Here is a 19,699-nt window from a genome sequence, read left to right on the forward strand (position 1 = left end):
CTGGGGGACTTTTTTTTTTCTAGTGGAGTTTGGCTGTTGGCAGGATGGTGTGATGCATCAGGTAGCCACTTGAATAATTGGTTTTCCCATTTGTCTTCAAGGTTCATCAGATGAAGAGTTTGCTGCTGCTCTCTATCACTTTAACCACTCTCTAGTGACTTCTGACCTTCAGTCACCTAACCTGCAGGTTTGTGTGCATTATGACTGCTTAGGCCAGGAGCGAGCTCCATCAGCTTGCAGTAGGCTGCAGTTCTGTTGCTAAGGAACACAGTTTGTCATGGAATCCCCACACTGGAAAGAGTGCTGAGAGATTTTTCTAGTGTGTTCCTCTGTCTTATTAGGATCATCTCAGGGAAAAGAAAATGTGTCTTTTATCCCCAGGTCACTTAGTAAACTTAAAAAAAAGGAGAAACTGCAAAAACAACTCCTAATGACTGTCTAGTAGAAAAACAGACAAAATAGATGTGAAGGCAATTTATGAAAGTATAAATGGTCAACAAACATAGGAAATGATCACCAGTATGAGTAATTTAAGAAATACAAATTAAAATGTGTGTTTTAAAGGAACCAATCCAGGGGCGGGCTAGATGCTCTTATGAACACTACTGCTTGCAAACCCACTACTAAAATGAAGTCTAGGATCTTGATTGTGGACTTCTAAATCTTACGGTTTTCTCTCCTCATTGAAGTAGCTGCTGTCTTGAATCCTAAATCTGAAACTCTTCATTTCATCGGTTTTATATACATGCACATACATACACACACATCTATTTTGCATTTATGGTCCTTAAATTTTAAGATTATTTGATTGACTTTAGTTTTTATAGCGAGTGACACCATGCTCTCTGTAATCTTTTCAGGCTTTCTTTTTCCCCTTAATACTATTTAGTACTATATCGCCAAGAGTCATCTATATTGTTGGATGTTTCTGTAGTTCTTGTCTTGACTGACTGCGCTATGATATCCCACTGTGTTTGTGATTTTACCAGTTTATTCATTTCCCCTCTGCTCCCACTGATGGACGTTTTGGTTGTGTCAGGTTTTATTGCTGTGATCTTTCTTGTACAAGTCCCCTGTTATGCAAGTGATTCTCTTGGGAATATAAGTAGGAGTAGAGTTGACAGGTTATATAGAGTATGTGACCTTAAGGAGATAATGCCGAACTGCTCTGAAGTATGCGCACCGTTCTCTTCCCACCAGCAACATGTCAGAGACGTGTGGATTGACAGTCTCTCCCAACATTCGCCAGTGTCATGTTTTCCTAATAATGTTCCTAACATGGTCAAAGTTAATGGTTCTCAATCTTCAGTGTTTAAAGATTTTTTGGGAATTTGTTAAAAATGCAGATTCCTAGTTACTGTGGTAGTCTCCTCCCCTCAATAGGATTTGACTCACTCAGTAGATTTCCAATTATTTGCCCTAAGACTTCTTTGAAAAATTTTTTGTTACTCTTAAGATTATTTCAGTGAATCCTCAGACTCATGGCACAGTTCAAGGGCTTGTGTTTGCCCCCAAAGGGACGAAATCCAGGAAACTCTTTCAAGAGGTTAAATTTCTCATAATCCCAACATATTTGAGAAATTCTTAAAATTTTTTTTTGTTGTTTAAGAAGATAATTATAAAACCTATTTATACTGTTACATGAAAACATTTTTGGCAGGAAATGGAACATAAATTGAGTAGAAAAGTTGTTGACCTATCTAAGATGAAGAGAAGGAAATGCTTCAGTTAGTATATCACCTGCAGCGCCTTCTCAGACTACATAGGGTCAAAGTGTGCCGAAGTTACCAGCTCCTTGTCAGATCGAAGTTTGTTTAGGGAAGTTTCAGAGTTCATAGACTTGGCCTTTTCTTGCTTAAACTTGTTCAAATAATGAAGAAATATTTTTCTCTAGAGAATGATTCTTAAGACTCTTATAATAATGTTGTTCTTTTAGCATTCGAAAAATAATTGCAGACCTTGTGTGGACATGCAAACTGGTTGCCCACAGCTACTGACTTCATGCAGAGGAAATCCTCGAACCTCCCTTTCATTCTGTCTCCAAACATGGGACTTTAAATTCTCCCAGATTTTATAGCTACAATGGAAGAAAGTGAGGGATAGTCAGTGTAATTTAATTGCTACTGTTGAAGTCTCCTACCTTAGATAGTTTTTCTTTGGAGTAATGTACAAAGTCGTTATACCCAAGGTGCCTGACTTTCATTGCATGACACACACAGTGTCCTCTCAGGGAGGTCAATAAAATGTGCCTTGGTCTGTGCAAGTAAACAAATATAAGTTATGTCTTAAATATTGTCTTTAGCTGACATGGAAATAAAGAACCATGGTTCTGAGTTAATAAGATAGGCAGGTCTATTCCTACTTAAGAAGTTGAAATCTACTGATTGATGACTTTTGAACATCTTGGGAAGAAGATATTTTGCTGGAAGGCTGTGGGAAAGATGTGCTCAGTTGGCATGGCCCCTCTGTTCTTTCTTTCAAATGTGTCTGATAAAGCAATCTACTGAGACGATTTGTGTCTCCTGAAGCCAAATGAAAAAGCAGGCTTTGTCTGGTTTTCTGTTGATATTCTGCTCCATTGGCCATTGGTTATTAGCTTAACCTATAGCCCTGCTTTTCAGAGAGAAGGTTGAGGTTAAGGTTGAAAGTTCCAGCCTTCTAATCACAGTTGGTTTTTCTGGCAACCATCTCCCATCTTGAAGCTATATAGGGACCACAAGAGTCACTTTGTTAGCATAAACTCAGATATTATTGAAAGGGGCTTATGTGATTAACAAGACATTTCTCTCACTAAGGAAAGTGCAAGAGTTTTAGGAGTTGTGTGCCAGGAATGGGAGTAAGGCCAAATATGTATTTCTTATTATATCATGATATCATAGGGGGTTACTATTTAATAGGTACAGAGTTTCAGTTGGGGAAGATAAAAAAGCTAGAGACAGATGGTGATGATCATGGTTGCACAGTGTACATACATATACTTAATGCCATAGAACTGTACACTTAGAAATGATTAAAATGATAAATTTATGTTATGCTATTTTATTACAGAAAAAAGTGCCTGGCACTTTTAGTGCTGGTTTAGTACCAGTACCTATTAAATGTTAGTTGCTATCTTTATTACTTTGTTACTATTATATTTAATATTACTTACAGAGTTATAATAATTTAATAGCAGTATTACTAGAGTGATCTAGTTTCATTCATTCAATAAGTATTTATTGAACATTTACTATGTGCCAGGTACTGTTGTAGGCACTGAGGAAATAAAGGTAACTTTATTTAGTTAGTGTGGGATCATGAGAGAAAGGGAGATATGGTGTGGATAAAGGAACTGTTGTAGACGTCATGGGAAATTATTTGAATGAGGGAAGGACATGGAGTATAAGGTACTCCTGGATTTAAATTCCAAATGGAGACTGGTGAGATGCTGTTGTCTTTAATAGAAATAGGGACATCAGGAAGGGGAGTTGGTTTAGGGGTAGAGGGAGTGATATTGAGTGCTCAGTTGATTCACTCCTAGGTTTAACTCAGCTCAGAGATTGTATTTATTCATGGATCATTTATTTATTACACATTTACTCAGAACGATCTTTTGGGTTTTTTAGGTATGTGAGCCACAATTTGCCATTTTCTCTGTTTTTAAAAACAAACAAGTCAGTGTCAGCTTACCAGCATGACTTTTCTTTCTGTCATTTACGGCAGGCCAGTCTTAAAGCCATCGTGTTGTTTAGGAAATTGTATAGCTGAGTGTGAGACTCTCTTTTAACGAAGGAATAAACTAAACGCAATTAGCAGAGGTGATACTTATGTGATTACATTGCTTCCTTTGTTGGTTTGTTGAATTTTGTAATTGTTTCAATTAAATGAGAAAACAATTTGTTTATTTTTGTAAACAAGAGTCACATACGAGAATTGTATACAAGAATTGTACATTGTATATTTTCAGTGTTTAGGTAGTCACCATTATTATTACTGAAAAAAAATCATTTTCAATATAAAATTTTGAGGTGCCAGTGAGATGAAAACGTCTAGGAAGTAGTTCGAAATGTCAGTCTGAAATTCAGGAATTAAAGAGTTAAAGATTGATAATATAGTTTTGGGAATTATTCACTAAGAGGCAATTCTTGAAGTAATGAGTAACAATGAGATGGATGGAGGGATAGCAAGAGAGGTGAAGGCTGAGGCTGAAATCTCAGGAATGCTAGCATTAAAGAGGGGTAGAGAAAGGTTCTTGCAAGGTAGGAAGGAATGGTTCGGGCCCGGGTTTTGCTGCTGTGCTGCAGCTCAGGTATACTTCGTGGAAAGTCGGTTCCTCTTAGAGCTAAGAAGAACTGAAGTGGTAGGGAAAAATCAAGTTCCTGAAGAATGTTAGCTCACTTCTCAGGGCTCTGAGGTCTAAAAAACTGACAAAAAGACACAAAAAACTGACACAAATAAAAACCTCACTTAAAGAATATTGTATAAAAGTATAAAGAACATACATTAACCATAATCTTTCCACCAACTTTATTATTTTAATTTTTCCATGTCTTCTTCTAGTTCCTATCCATATAATTGCATAGTTTTACAGTCGTAATGAGAACATTCATACATCTCTTTGTTTCTGCTTTTTCAGATTTTTACTGTTTTATAAATACACATATATTCTGTTTTCTATGTTTACTGTGGTCTTTATAGTTGCCACCATGATGGCTGCATGCCCCTTGATTTGAACACTTAGATTTTTTTTTCTGATTTTTTTTAAATCTTAATAGTGCTATAGATAACGTTGTTGTAGCCGAAGCATGCTTATTTTTTAAATTGTTTCCTTGAATCAGGGATTGAGAAGTCATTCACAGCTGTGTTGAACACAGCAATTAAGAATATAGATTTTAGAGACTGGCTTTGTTACTTGGTAATCTTGTGGCTTTGGTCATGTTCTTAAACCACTCTAAACTCTACTTCCTTCATCAGTAAAATGGAGCACATACCCACCCAGCTCCGGGCATTTAGTCTGAGTGTATTTACAGCGCTTAGCCTATGGTAGCTGCCCAATACATTTGAGCTTATCATGATATCTGTGACGTTTTAATAATTATTTCCAAGGAATGAGGTCCTCTAGGATGTGTTATAAGAATATAATTTAATTTGGCAGACTTAGAAATTTATCCTGTGTCCTGAGGTAACCATGATTTGTGTTTTCTGAAGCCAAATGAGAAAGCAGGCTTTTGTCTGGTTTTCCATTGGCATCCTGCTCAGTTTGCGTGTGTTTGAGAAGATAAGTTACAGCTTAGACAACTGAGCTGAAAGTAAAGCTCATTTGAAAGACATGCTCAACTGGAGTCATAGATAGCCCTGATTAATTCTGGAAGCCTTGACAACTTACAGGGCAGAATTTCTCTGCTAATACTGTTAATATAAGTTGTTGGACCTACAAGAAGTTGGATATCCCCCTTTTGTGTGTTATTTGTAGTAAATAACTGATTATGAAAGAAAAACTGTTAGCTATTACAGTTCAGGTTTTCTTTTGAAAAGCGCTAACTTTTCGTGCCCTATCCCATTTGGAATATTACCCTGATTCTGCTGTCTCAATGCATTTCTTTTTTTTCAGGACCCCATTTCTAACACTAATTAATGGTAGTCATTATGGGATTAAGTTAGTCATTTTTTCCCATTTGTTGAATGAAATGATTTTTCTCCAAACCACTTCTAAATCTGAATTTTTGCATCCTCTTTTGTTTAAATACTCCTTCCAGTATTAAAAAGTAACAGCATTAGTAACTTTTTGGCTTCATTTACTGGCATTTCCTAATGATCTCTTGTATGTCTTTCATGTCAGAACACACTGTTGCAGCAGCTGGGCGTTGCGCCTTTTCCTGAGGGCCCTTGGCCCTTATACATTCACCCTCAAAGCCTCTCTGTACTTTCACGCCTCCTGCTCATCTGGCAACATAAAGCTGGGGCTCAAGGTGACCCCGATGTCCCTGAATGCCTTAAAGTTTGGGACAGGTAAGAAAACTCCAAGAGAAGCACCGTGGAAAAGGTTATTTACTTGTTAAATTTGTTTTGACTTCTTTGTAGTTAATCTGTGGCTTTATGACGGTACTCTATGATAGTGTTTAAAGTGGCAGGGGTGGAGGAGGGTGTTTCTGATGGGGGGAGTTGGGGGAAGATGTGCTGTTTAAAAGATGAAAGTATATAAACTATGGCCTGGAAACAGATTCTTCCTTTAGCACATGGGGGCTTTGGTTGCAGTTATGAGATAGAACCTGAGTCCTGAACGTAACCAATTTTATCCTGACCTGATTTTTTGAAAGAGAGGGAGCAGGGAAGCCAACTCTGTCTTTGGTTATTTCGCTATCAACATGAAACCATTTAGAGTGACTTGTAGTCTTTTTTGGACAACTTTTAAAGAATTTTTTTACTTGGGGGAAGCTCAGATTAATCATTTAAATCCTCTTTAGATGGACCTATTTTTGCCATTTTTGTTTACATGGTTAGGAGTCTTCAAAGCAGTTTGTTTTCCTAAAAGGCTTTGCTTTTCTCTTCCCCATTCTACGATCAAATAGCTCTAATGCTGGATTTGAGAAATCATAAACCCCCTTGAATGCCAAAGACCTACTATATTTTTCCTGGTGGAATCTTGCATAAAGGCCAGGAGATGGGAAGGGGGAAATGTGGTGAGGGAAACCCTTATTAAAACACAAATCTCTTTCATAATAGCCAAAGGCAGTGGAAACAGTTGGCTACATTCATTCCCTTTTTACATAAAAGCTCTTCCAACAAGTTCTCTGAATATCATAATTTCTTTTTTAGTGCATTGAGTTATTTTTGACTTTTATGCAGCAATTTAACCTGTAATGTAAACTCAAAGCAAAAATTAAACTCTAGAATCAAAGTATAGGGAAAAGTAATTGAATTATTTCTACCCAGATTTGTTAATTAAAAAAGAAAAGAGCACCACCTTTTGGGGAGTTTGTAGTTCTTTCCATTGTCAGAAATGGCGAGAGCCGATGTTAACACTTCTCTGAGGATGTTGACAATGCTGAACAGTTCTGTGGATGAATCTGGCTTTTTTGTAGCCAGAGGTTTAGTGTTTATCTTCTGTTTCCCTGTAGCTTTTTGTCTTCCTTAGTTTGCTGTCATCTTGCCTGGGGTTAAGAAGTTTAACTCTTCCAGCTCTTGACATTGTAGCTCTTGGGGGATGGTCTGACTCTTCCCTACCAGACATATTATTCTTTTCTCTCTGGTAGATTTTTGTCTACAATGAAGCAGAATGCCCTGCAGGGGGTGGTGCCCAGTGAGACCGAAGACTTGAACATAGAACACCTGCAGCTACTCCTTCTGATTTTCCACAACTTCACTGAGAAAGGCCGGCGGGCCATACTGACCCTTTTTGTGCAGATCATCCAGGAGTTGAGTGCCAACATGGATGTCCAGATGCGCTCCGTGCCCCTCATCCTGGCTCGCCTCCTTTTGATCTTTGATTATCTGCTTCACCAGTACTCCAAAGCCCCCGTGTATCTGTTTGAGCAGGTATGGATGGACATATTCTTTTCGCTTTACTAGCTGTTACTGAGAGCATTATTTTTCTCGAGTTGCCATGATCCAAACCAAAATGACCTGCTCACTTTAGGGTTTAAGTAGTTTGTTGTGGTAGGTTTAGGAAGACCACTGGGACTTGTGTATGTGCGCTCACACTTTATGTTTAGCCAGAAGCGGTTAATGTAGATTATTTGATTTGACATGTTTGTTAAAATTGGATTATAGGCTCTGCTCACAGGTTTCCTTCTTTGACTTAACCCTGCTTTGCGTCTAGCACAGTGCCTTGAGCATTGACCCTCAGTGAGTATCTATTAGCGGTTGAATGATGGTCGAGCAATAAATTTTATGGATTAAGAAATTCCTTTGTAGGGATCCAAAATGAGGATGGGAAGGCCAATTAAGGATTATTATTAGCATTTCTTAAAATGTTTCATTGAACATTATTCCCTTGATACTGTAGCAAAAACATGCCTCTCAGAAAGAAGTCCAGGAAAATCTAAAATTTTACTTTAGTGTGTGTTTCCTAATCTATTGTCATTCCTGGAGTGAGAAGCAGTATGGTGACTGTGTATCTTTCTTACTTTGAGTATTTGTTTTTTAAAAGGTGCAGCATAATCTGCTAAGTCCTCCTTTTGGCTGGGCAAGTAGCTCTCAGGACAGCAACAGCCGCCGGACGACCACTCCTCTCTATCATGGGTTCAAAGAAGTAGAAGAAAACTGGTCCAAGCATTTTTCATCAGGTCAGAAAGAAAGCTGTCAGTAAGAAACTGACTCATTGGTTCTCATTGGCGGGATTGAATTTGGAGCTTGGAGTCTCTGTAAAGATCTTTGGTCATTGGTTTAGTCTGCTCCCTATGGGTGGCAAATGTCTGCAGATTCAAACATTTTCAGAAATAGATGATCACATATCCCACATTTATTTAAAAACAAAAAAACATCAAGACACAAGCATTAGGAATCCTTTTGGCTGGCCATACATGTAGTATATCTATTCCTGCCACTCTGAGTGATTAAATTTAATTTTTTTTAGAGATATGGTTCTCACAGGCCGAATTTCCTTTTGAGTCAATATTTGGAAAGTCACAGGAGCCACAACATTCTTTCTTGGGTTTCTGGTTGTCTGTTCTTTTGATGGGGTGCCTCTTATGTTCATCTTTAGTTACGTTTTTGCTCTCATCCTGAGGATTGTTAGATAATAAGTATATTTTGTGGAAACTTTCATCAAGTGTTCATGTGAATTTATTCTCATTGGGATCTCTTATTGGTCCCTTTGATATTGGAGAAACAGCGTTTAAGATTAAGGCAGTCAGTTTAATGATATAATTTTGTTGATTAACTTGATCATAGAACATGTTAGTTAACTCCTAGAGCAGTGGTTCTCAACTGGGAATGGTTGTGCTCTCCACCCCCACAGGAGACATCGGGTAATGTCTGAGACATATTTGTCACAGCTGGCATTCAGTGGGTGGAGGGTGCTAAACATTCTATAATGCATGGGACAGCCTCCCAGAGCAGCGTTATCTGGCCCAATGTTTCAGTAATGCAAAGTCTGGGAAACCCTGTTCCAAAGCGTTTTCTTAGTTTTTGCATTTTATGGTTGTTAAACAGAGTTGAGAATAAAACGTTCTTTTAATAAGCACGTTGTTTTTCAGATGCTGTCCCACAACCCAGATTCTATTGTGTCCTGTCTCCAGAAGCCTCAGAGGATGATTTGAACCGACTCGATTCTGTGGTACCAGGCATTTAAAAATCTCATTTTACGTGTGGGACAGATGGTTTTCACCAAAATCAGTCTGTCATGAGGAAAGGGAATGACTTTTTGTAATGAGGAAATTTGGTCTGTGTTAAGGTTTGAGCTTATTCTAAAAGGAAAATGTTTTGAGGTTTATTTGCCAGGCTCCGCTTTTGCTGTCAGGTGGTCAGTACCTCTGACACATTATTCCTGAACACTACTTCTTTTAGCATTTTCACATGAAAATGTTTTAATGGACAAACAGTTGCCTTATTTTAAAGCCTGTACATCTATACTCAGAATGGCCCATAAACCGAATGAAATCCCTGAGTGGGAATCTTGCTGCAATGAGAATTAGTAAGAATTTGAATGAGTTGATTTGTCAATCATGAGGTTAAGTGATAGTGTATTGGATAGTAGGAAAAAATACTTCAAGAAATGAGAAATGATTGTTTTTCTGTCTTGTATTAGGCATGTGATGTTCTTTTCTCTAAGCTTGTCAAGTACGATGAGCTTTACAGTGCACTGACATCCCTGCTTGCAGCTGGATCCCAGCTTGATACAGTCAGGAGAAAGGAGAACAAGAATGTAACAGCTCTGGTAAGACCGCGGAAGCCTGGGCTCATTATGAAGTTTGGGATGTGTTCGATAATTGGGTAGCAGTTTTACCAGAAATTTCTTTCTGCGACCTAATGATTTTATTGAATATCTGCTTGCAAACCTGATGATACTTCAGTATTTCTGTGTAGTTAAGGTGGCTAAGGTTCACCTTAGAGATAATTTAATCACTTTTGCTTTTTTTTTTTTTTTGTTGGCATTAAGAGAAATGTGACCATGCGAGTTCAGTGGCCGCCTAAGGACCATATCTCCTGTGAATGTTGGTTCATGGGTGATGCTGAAAACCTCAGGCTTGAGCTTTTTCTGTGGTCCCACGAATGTGTTTCTGTATCTATAGAAGCCATTCAGGCCACAGAAAGGGCTATCTAATTGTGGGCCTGCCAAGGAGAATGTGCTGCTTTTATTTAAATTACTTGGTAAATTATCGGGGAAGCCAGAGTTGTCTTAGAACAGCATTTTTGGCCTATGGAAGGAGCGGAAGATGGAGCACGTTATTTATGTATGTGTTTTACCATTTTCTGCTTTACTATTAGGTATGTTCTCTAGAAAGACCTGAGAGCAGACTTGAGAGCCAAATCTCAGTTGAAAATTGGGACTTCACACAATTCTGCTTTAAAAGTTGCGTTTGGAACAGTTCTTACTGCTAGGGAGATCTTGAGGCAATACCAAATGCTGCTGCCTCTGTGACGGCTCTTTTTGCTTCTTCCAGGAGGCCTGTGCCCTTCAATATTACTTCTTGATACTGTGGAGGATCCTAGGAATTTTGCCACCATCAAAGACGTACGTGAACCAGCTGGCCATGAACTCGCCAGAGATGAGTGAATGTGACATCCTACACACTCTGCGGTGGTCGTCTCGGCTCCGGATCAGCTCCTATGTCAACTGGATAAAGGTACCACAGTGTAATACAGAGCTTTCTGCTAAGTGGTATTAAATCCAGTGCCTCTGTGCTTCTGGGAACTTTTAAATGTGAAGATAATGAAAGCTTTAGTCTCTGTCTGTATTGATCTCCTGAACATGTTTTTCTTGCTGTCCAAATAGGATCACCTTATCAAACAGGGAATGAAGGCTGAACATGCTGGTTCTCTCCTAGAGTTGGCATCAACCAAGTGCAGCTCAGTGAAATATGATGTTGAAATTGTAGAGGAATACTTTGCTCGACAGGTGTGTTCGTTTTGGATCCATAATGACAGAATTTGGCTTCTGCCATAGCCTTTTGCCACAGCTAATTAATATCTTGGGTATTTTTAAAGATCTCGTCGTTCTGTAGCATCGACTGTACCACCATCTTGCAGCTCCATGAAATTCCTAGTCTGCAGTCCATATACACCCTTGATGCTGCTATCTCGAAGGTCCAGGTCTCTTTGGATGAGCATTTTTCTAAGATGGCTGCGGAGACCGATCCTCATAAGTCGTCTGAAATCACCAAGAACCTACTTCCAGCCACGCTGCAACTCATTGACACCTATGCATCATTCACTAGGTATGATGGGCTGCCTGCCCAGAGATGGCAGATAAAGGGAACTTTAGATCCTTGGGTGATTTCTTTTTTTAGGAGCCTGAAAATTCCTCAAATTGAACTTTGTATCTAAGTACTATTCACTTGGCAGATCACTAAGGACTTCAGAATTTTATATATTTTTGTTTATATTAGCTTAGGTTTATTTTTCTTTTTTTTCCCCCTTGGTATAATGTTTTATTCTCTAATATGAAGGGGCGTCTGATGAGGGAGTTTTCAAATAGTTCAGGAAGAGTCAAGAGGAAGTTTAATTTTTATAAATTTTTAAATATTTCCTAGCATGTTACTTGTAGGATACAAAAATAGATAATATTATTTTTCCAAGCACTGGTATTTGTTATGCACTTAGATGAAGCTCTTTAAATGCTATTTAATGTCATGATATGTAGTTAGAGAAGAATTCTTAATGAGTTAGAGTATTTTGAAATCCAGCCCTTTCTATAATAAACATGGCAAATTGCATGCCATGCAGATTTGTTTGTTCTTAATATTTAAATAGTTTAGATTTTATTTTCAGTGTATAAAAATGAGCAGTTTATTCACAATTCAAATTTTTTCTTATATAGGAAGAACTTACAGAGCTGGGCCTGAATTCCCACATGTCAGTGACAGATTGGAGCTGAGGAGTTACTACCCCTTGTAGCTTTTCTGCTGAGCCCCTTTAAGCTCGATCACTTTATCTGGTCCCTGTAGGGTTTCACAGTTCTAGGGGGCTTTTATGCTGAAAGGGACTTGGATCATTGTAAAACGACATCTTTTAGTGTGAATGCCTTGCAGTAGAGAGAGGACTGTTGCTTGAGACAAGATTTTTGAACAAATCCGAGCAATAAACATGAGTAACACATATGAGTGCTTGCCCTGGATTCAGTGGTTTTCTAGGTACTGGGGGCACAGCAGTAGCAAACCTAAGTCACTGCCCTCTGAGAGCTTATCGGCTCTAATCGGGCCAATTGGGCTAATACTTTATAATGTGGGCTGTTAATAGATGTTCCTAGGCAAGTAAGTTCAGGAAGTGCTGGGTAAACAAACAGTTTTTTTTTAAAGAATGTAATGATTTCCAGAGCCTTTAACGTACACATTGCCAATCTTCTGGGGCCTGAGGGCGGGGTATTCGCTGTTACCCAAAGCATAGGTCCTGGAATTCTTATGAGAGTAGTGAGGGGCAAGAGCTGTCCACTATATTTAATAGGTTAGGAAACTGAGATACAAGTTTTTCAATTTGTCTAGAATTAGTTTCTCCTAACTATGATGGGTGTGGATTTCCTCAGCTTTCACATATCCCTCTATTTTTTCCTCAGAGCTTATTTGCTACAGAACTTTAATGAAGAGGGATCCACTGAAAAACCTTCCCAGGAGAAATTACATGGCTTTGCTGCTGTTCTGGCTATTGGCTCTAGTAGATGCAAGGCAAACACTTTGGGTAAGTGAAGGTGCTTTTGAATAATTGTTATTACTAGTACGTCCACTACTACTGCTTCTCTCCCTCGCTACCTGTCTACTGGCATTTGCCATTGATTGGAGCCTTCTGTGTGTCAAATATTGAGAGATTTATCTGTTTTGATCTTCGCAATAACTCTCTCTAGTAAATGTTGGCTTAGAGAAATTATTTGCCCTAAATCCTACATCTCACAAGTGGTGGAGCAGGGATCCAAACCAAGACCAGTTGATTCAAAAGCATTAGACGCTTTTGTTGTGAGCCCAGATCTTTTTTCTTTTTTCTTTTCATTTATAGAGGTGAGGGAGACTAGCAGGCTACTGCTTTGTGTTTGGGAAGACCTTTTCCCCATGTTAGGAAGGATCGAGTAGAAATTTAGGATGGGAATCAAAAGGACTTGAACAGGACTGGAGTTAAGGGCAGTAGTTACCCTTTACACTTAGCCGTTTGTATTTTTCTGATTTTCAAGCCTTAAATACCACTTCAATGTTTTGCTATTCTCACTTTTAGAAATTAAATTACTCTACTTCCTTGAATGCTGTTCTTAATATGCATTAATGATTTTATCCTGGGTGGGTAGGTGTCTGTCCATGCCTGTCTGCTCTTAAGATTTATCTTAAGGAGAAAAGGGATCAAAGTAATACTTATTCCTAGAAAGTATAGCAGATGATTTATAGTGATTTTAGCCTGACTTATAATGACTTGCCCTCACTTTGTGTCTTGTTTTCAGTTTTCTTCTTTACTTGCAAGATTGGAAAGTGAATATGATGAGAAATGAAAACCTTACTATTGAGATTGTTAGCTATTAAGCAATTAGCCAGTTCTTGGACATAGTACTGCTATTGAAATATCCATCTAAGCTGTCTTAGTAATTATTTTGACAGCCTGGGCTGTGGTTCTTCTTTCTGCATTTGGGGTTGTCTTTTAAAATACTGTGAGCTATTCTTTCTCTCTTATGATGATCCTTTGTCCTTTCTGTTGCTTCCAGGTCCAACACTGGTTCAGAATTTACCGTCATCAGTGCAGAGTGTGTGTGAATCCTGGAACAACATCAACACTAATGAGTTTCCTAACATTGGATCCTGGGTGAGTCTCTCTTTCCAGGAGTAGAAATGTGGGACACTACATTCTGTTCTTTAGGCTTAAAGTAGCTACCAAGAGATCTTCGAATCCTGCAATAGTATTTACTATGGCAAAATCAGTAATCAAAACTTTATATTTTCATATGGGACCCATATGGTCCTTTTGCTAAGAAGTCTGTTACCGTGTTACAGGATGACCAACCACTTTATTACTGTGAGCCTCAGTTTCTTCTGTTAAAGTGCCTAGCACATTATCTGGCACATGAATTTTCAGTAAATGTTAACTGTTTCTTTCTAGGTTATGTCAAGAACATGCTCCTCTTATAATATTATGGGGTAGCTTTTAGGTTCTCTTGGCTTTTAGAAGACTGTTGAGTCTTCTGTCAGTTTACTTGATCTTTGTCTCTGCTCTACTCAGATTACCTTTATGAACAGGTTATTCTGTTATAGTTCTTTGAAAAAGCCAAGTATTATAATCTTGTTATTCCTGCTTTGTAATTGTGACCTCGGTTTACATCGCCTGGAGCTATAGTATAATATAGGATAATTAAGATATTTGTAATGGAGACCTAGATGCATAGCAAAATCCAGATCCTTCTCAGTTATTAGAGATGATAGTTTTCATGTTGAACATACAGTTGACCCTTGAACAACATGGGTTTGAAATACGGAGGTCCACTTATACATGGATATTTTTCAATTGACCTGTTCCCTTCAGTGGACCTGCACAGTGCAAATCCACTTTGTTTGAGGGTCACCTCTGGGGTTGGGAATCCATGTGTGCAGAGGGCCGATGGTAGTTACATGCAGATTTTTGACTATGCGGGAGGTTGGTGCCCCTAATCCCCAAGTTGTTCAAGAGTCACCTGTAGTATATTCTAATTTGGAAAGTGGTATTGGGTATCTTAACTTTGTACTAACTAAATATTAACTTTAACCTTTAAAGTTTTAACTTCCTACTAACTAAAATTTATTAACTGCTTCCACCACTCCAGCCTACCTTCCTGGGATGAACAGTAGTGTCTACTGAGCAGAGCCATTGTGTATAGACCTCATCAGGGACTTAGTTTGTGTCGGCTTGGTTTCTTTTTCCTCCCATGTGAGAATTTTATCCTGGGTGGGTAGATGCCTGTCCATACCTGTCTGCTTTGCATCCTTTCAGCGCAATGCCTTTGCCAATGACACCATCCCTTCGGAGAGTTACATCAGTGCTGTGCAGGCTGCTCACCTGGGGACTCTTTGTGGCCAAAGTCTGCCCCTGGCCGCTTCCCTGAAGCACACCCTCCTCTCACTGGTCAGACTGACTGGGGATCTTATTGTGTGAGTACCTGCTCCATAGCCCAGAGTGCTCTCTGTACCTGTATGCTTTCCTAGCTAAAGAAAGACAGTTTTTCGTTTTTTTTTTTTTAAAGTTTATTTTATTTCAAATATACAGTACATGGGTTAGACATATATATATAGTTTATAAAATGATTCTCCAATTGCTTTTTCTCTTCTCTGATTCTCCATCTAGCCATTACATTAATGCTAATTGCATTCAAGGCAGGGTTTTTTAAATAGCTGTGTAATAATGCTTTTCATGCATTTTTCTATTACAAAGAGAGCCTGTTGCTTTAGAGTATGAGCAATTACCTAGAATGATTTTTAACTTAGGTCTAAAGGGCAGCAGAGTACCTCTTCCCCTTTCTGTTAAGTATTTTTCAGAAAAGTTATGATGGCTTTAAAGCGCATTGTGATTTGGAGGTGCTTTGGGTTTAAATTTTAATGTTACAGTGATGTATTTGAAATCATATTTCTCTCGAATCATTGTGGGAGTTAGACACTGCCATCTGGGGACTAGGGCAGGCCACGGAGGGACTATTTTGTCTTCCTGTACATAGGTCATGGGTAAAGTCCTATATCACATTGCCTTAAAAGTGATCCAGATTCCTGGCGTTTGTTTCTTCTAGAAAAGTTATGTGGGATGAGTTACTGGCTTGGGTTTTAGTTAATTTTCTTTACCAAATATTTTAAAATAACATTTTTTTTATTTAACATTTTAATATGTGGATTTTTCATATGGAAATGAATTTTGCTTCTGATATAGTAGTGAAAAAGAAGAATGTGAGATTGTATGATTACATCTAAAAAGCAATTATCAAAAGAAAAAAAAGACTGGAATAAAAGTTCTTTCTCTCAATAATGATCGAATTGCCATATCACCCCCTTGCAGCTGTTTGGAAGATATATTCACTAACTTAGTTCCATTTTTTTTGCTGCAGTTGGTCCGATGAGATGAACCCACCACAGGTAATTCGGACCCTGCTCCCACTTCTTTTGGAGTCGAGCACTGAGAGCGTCGCTGAGATCAGTAGTAACTCCCTGGAGCGCATCCTGGGCCCGGCAGAGTCTGATGAGTTCTTGGCTCGTGTTTATGAAAAGCTGATCACTGGTTGTTACAACATTCTGGCCAATCATGCGGATCCCAATAGGTGAGCCTGATTGAGAACAGTCAGGTTCTTGTGACCTGCTGCTGCCACCAATGAAGTGGACCAACACTGGCTTCTTTATGTCATTAATTAAGAGCTGCTTCTTGTGCTTTTGAACAGAAAGTTCTGTACTCGTGTGCATTTTATGTTCTTGTGGACATGGATGAAAGGTTATTCAGAATTCTCTTTAATGGTTAATTCTTAGGAATAAGCATTAAGAAATGGAAGACTTAAATGTTCAGATTTGGAAACTTTAAATAATTCAACAGATGTTTATCTAGCACTATACTAGATGTGGTGAAGTGTACAAAGAAACTTGATAGAATTTCTAATATTTTTGTGACCTTGCTTCTGAGATGGGTAGTCTGTGGAATTAGGAGGTCTTGTAACATTGTTTGATTTTGACAGTTTAGGCCTTGTTGTTGTAGGTGTGCCCTAAAGAACAGTTGAGTAAGTTGCAGTTTTACCCCACTGAGAATCGATAAATAAAGGGTCTAAGTATTGGGATTTCTGATCTTTTTGTTGAGGAGACCAGGTTTTCATTATGGGCTCCTTTTTTCCCCTTCTTTCCCTCGTCCCTCCCTCCCTGCTACCCGTCCTTTCTTCCTTCCTTTTTAGCAATGAAGCTTTGGACTTTTAGCCATTGACTACATTGGTTATCTCAGATTTTAGGAATTTTGTTTGTACAGTTTAATTTATGAAAATTTATTGAGCTACCTATGCTAAGCTTCGACAAGACAAAATTGCATATTACCTTCAAGGTTTAGTCATAAACTTTGGATTTTAAAAAATCAATATTGGGAGGACTTTGAAATAGACCTTATTTTTGGTAGTTAATTTTTCTTTTTGATCCTCAGTGGGCTGGATGAATCCATCTTGGAGGAATGTCTCCAGTATTTGGAAAAGCAACTGGAAAGTAGCCAGGCTCGTAAAGCCATGGAGGAATTTTTCTCTGACAGGTGAGCTGTATTTTGATTTATTCAGTGAATATTTTTTGAATGCCTGCTGAAAGCAAGGAGCTATATATGTTGATTTAAGTGTTCATTCTCAGGGAATACTTTAGGCCTGCTTAGATTTACAAACAGTACCTTGGGGAGGACTTAGGTTAATTGCTGACTCCTTGAGGTTGTTGATGAGTTGATTGCATGAACACCTTGTGTTGTTGACTCACAAATGACCAGTTCCCCTAGCAGAGATGAGATTGTGAAGAAATAGAAATGGATGGCTTAATGTGATTCTTTCAATTTTTTTCCCCTCCTGCCTCCCAGTGGAGAACTTGTGCAGATCATGATGGCAACAGCCAATGAGAACCTCTCTGCTAAATTCTGTAACCGAGTTTTGAAATTCTTCACCAAACTCTTCCAGCTGAGTGAGTGACAGCTTTTAGTAATCTTCTTATGGGAACTTTGATGTCCGGCTAATACTGTGCATATCTTCTGCCCAAGTGTAACTATAGCATGAAAATGCTAACAAGTGGAGAGAATCCCTCAGAGAAAGTTTGGAAAGAAGTTGAAAGCTTGCTTGAACCCTTTGCCCTTTCCTGGCTCACAATTTGCACTTTCCTTCTTTTCCCTCTGCCCTCCTTCACTGACGTTGGCCTCTTGGTCTGTCCCTAGCTGAGAAGAACCCTAATCCGAGCCTTCTGCATCTCTGTGGCTCTCTGGCACAGCTGGCTTGTGTGGAGCCTGTGCGTCTCCAAGCCTGGCTCACCCGCATGACTACATCGCCCCCCAAAGATTCTGATCAGCTGGATATGATTCAGGAGAACCGGCAGCTGTTGCAGTTATTGACTACATATATCGTTCGGGAAAACAGGTAGAACTGCATTTATGTCATGTGTCCCCAACAACTCCAAAAATATGTTGAGAGCATTTGCCAGCTGTCTTTCCTTTAAGCATCAGTCGTTAGCATTTTCAGTGATTCCATAGCTCCCTTCACTAGGCTCAAGGAATCTAGTAGAGCTCCTTGATTTTTCCCGTAGAAAAATGGCAATGACTTGACTTGTCACTTGTAGCATAGGTGAACGTTTTGTGCTCTAGTAGCCCAAGTCCAGTGTATTTAATGTTTAAATTAAAACGTCTTTTAATTACTTTTAAAAACTTAGAGGTACATAAAGTCAGATTCCTGTTGATTACTCACCAATTTGCTATTTCTTTTTTACCAGCCAAGTCGGGGAAGGTGTGTGTGCTGTGCTTTTGGGTACCCTGATCCCCATGGCAACAGAGATGCTAGCCAACGGTGACGGAACTGGTTTCCCTGAACTCATGGTTGTAATGGCCACCCTGGCCAGTGCAGGTCAAGGTGCTGGCCATCTTCAGCTTCATAATGCTGCTGTGGACTGGCTGAGTAGATGGTAAGATGAAATTGGAGGAACCATCCATAGCATAGGTTGCAGCATTGCTCTTAGATAAAAGGGGATGAGTAATTGCAGGTTATTTTCTTTGTAGCTCAGAGTGAGTATAAAAGAAACTTAGAATCTCTCTCTGCCTTTTTATTGAGGGCTGAGGGAGTAGACAATAATTCTGTTCACTTTAAACTTAATCTTCATTATTAGTAGGGTTTCCTGTTTATTATTCCTAGAAGTCTTGGGAAAAGTGAACCAAGTGTCAGTGATAAGGCCAGAGCACCCCAAACCTCTCATTAACTATGTAGTTTTCTAAGAATGTCTTTGCTTCACAGTGTCCACAAATAGATGCAAGATTCATGAAGGTGCTTCTTTTCTTTGGTTCCTTAGATGATTTTGTGTCTCCCCCCCTCTTTTTTTCCTTTGGGACAGCAAGAAATACCTATCACAGAAGAATGTGGTTGAAAAACTGAATGCCAATGTAATGCATGGAAAGGTAAGAAAAGTGAGGCGTGACTACAGTGAGGGAGTGATGATTCTGTTTGTGGTCAGATGGAAGGCTCTCCTTTCCATTGGCTTCTGTCTCTGGCTGCTGTACGTTTTCAAAGACCTGACAGTGTGTCTTTGCTAACTGCATGCCCTCAGGCGTCTTTTGGGTGGCAAGAGGTGATAGGAAGAAAACATTTTGGCAAACAAACATCCACCAGAATCCTTCTTAAAACATTGTGAATTCCTGCTATTTTTAGATACCAATATGCTATGGAAAACTGCCCTCTGCTCTTGCATTGGAACTGTGCTCTCTTGAGTAGGTATTATATGGGGTTACAGACTACCTCTTCAGCACCAGTTTGGATACTAGAATTGTTTACCTTGCCTGAAGATTCAGGTCACTGTGCTGAGAAAAGGGATTCGAATCTGTCAGAAATCTTGCATTGAGGCACAGCCCCTTTCTCCACCCCACCCCCACCCAACTCATA

At 39.0% G+C, this 19,699-nt stretch overlaps 1 protein-coding gene across 13 annotated transcripts in view; it reads left to right on the forward strand.

The window, feature by feature from the left end:
* UBR4 (ubiquitin protein ligase E3 component n-recognin 4) overlaps window positions 1-19,699 on the forward strand; it is a 119,520-nt gene that overhangs the window by 19,975 nt on the left and 79,846 nt on the right. For all 13 annotated transcript variants that reach the window (XM_039842052.1, XM_039842051.1, XM_039842055.1 and 10 more), the window contains exons 17-34: window positions 102-187; window positions 5,819-5,988; window positions 7,233-7,515; window positions 8,129-8,264; window positions 9,177-9,256; window positions 9,728-9,856; window positions 10,584-10,766; window positions 10,916-11,038; window positions 11,128-11,357; window positions 12,692-12,813; window positions 13,817-13,914; window positions 15,073-15,230; window positions 16,172-16,381; window positions 17,236-17,337; window positions 17,647-17,747; window positions 17,995-18,193; window positions 18,543-18,731; window positions 19,155-19,218. In XM_039842052.1, the coding sequence (XP_039697986.1) occupies window positions 102-187; window positions 5,819-5,988; window positions 7,233-7,515; window positions 8,129-8,264; window positions 9,177-9,256; window positions 9,728-9,856; window positions 10,584-10,766; window positions 10,916-11,038; window positions 11,128-11,357; window positions 12,692-12,813; window positions 13,817-13,914; window positions 15,073-15,230; window positions 16,172-16,381; window positions 17,236-17,337; window positions 17,647-17,747; window positions 17,995-18,193; window positions 18,543-18,731; window positions 19,155-19,218 (2,663 nt within the window). The remainder of the gene's footprint in view (window positions 1-101; window positions 188-5,818; window positions 5,989-7,232; window positions 7,516-8,128; window positions 8,265-9,176; window positions 9,257-9,727; window positions 9,857-10,583; window positions 10,767-10,915; window positions 11,039-11,127; window positions 11,358-12,691; window positions 12,814-13,816; window positions 13,915-15,072; window positions 15,231-16,171; window positions 16,382-17,235; window positions 17,338-17,646; window positions 17,748-17,994; window positions 18,194-18,542; window positions 18,732-19,154; window positions 19,219-19,699) is intronic.

This window comes from Pteropus medius, unplaced genomic scaffold, assembly GCF_902729225.1.
Source record: "Pteropus medius unplaced genomic scaffold, Ma_sr-lr_union100, whole genome shotgun sequence".
NCBI classification, from domain to species: domain Eukaryota; kingdom Metazoa; phylum Chordata; class Mammalia; order Chiroptera; family Pteropodidae; genus Pteropus; species Pteropus medius.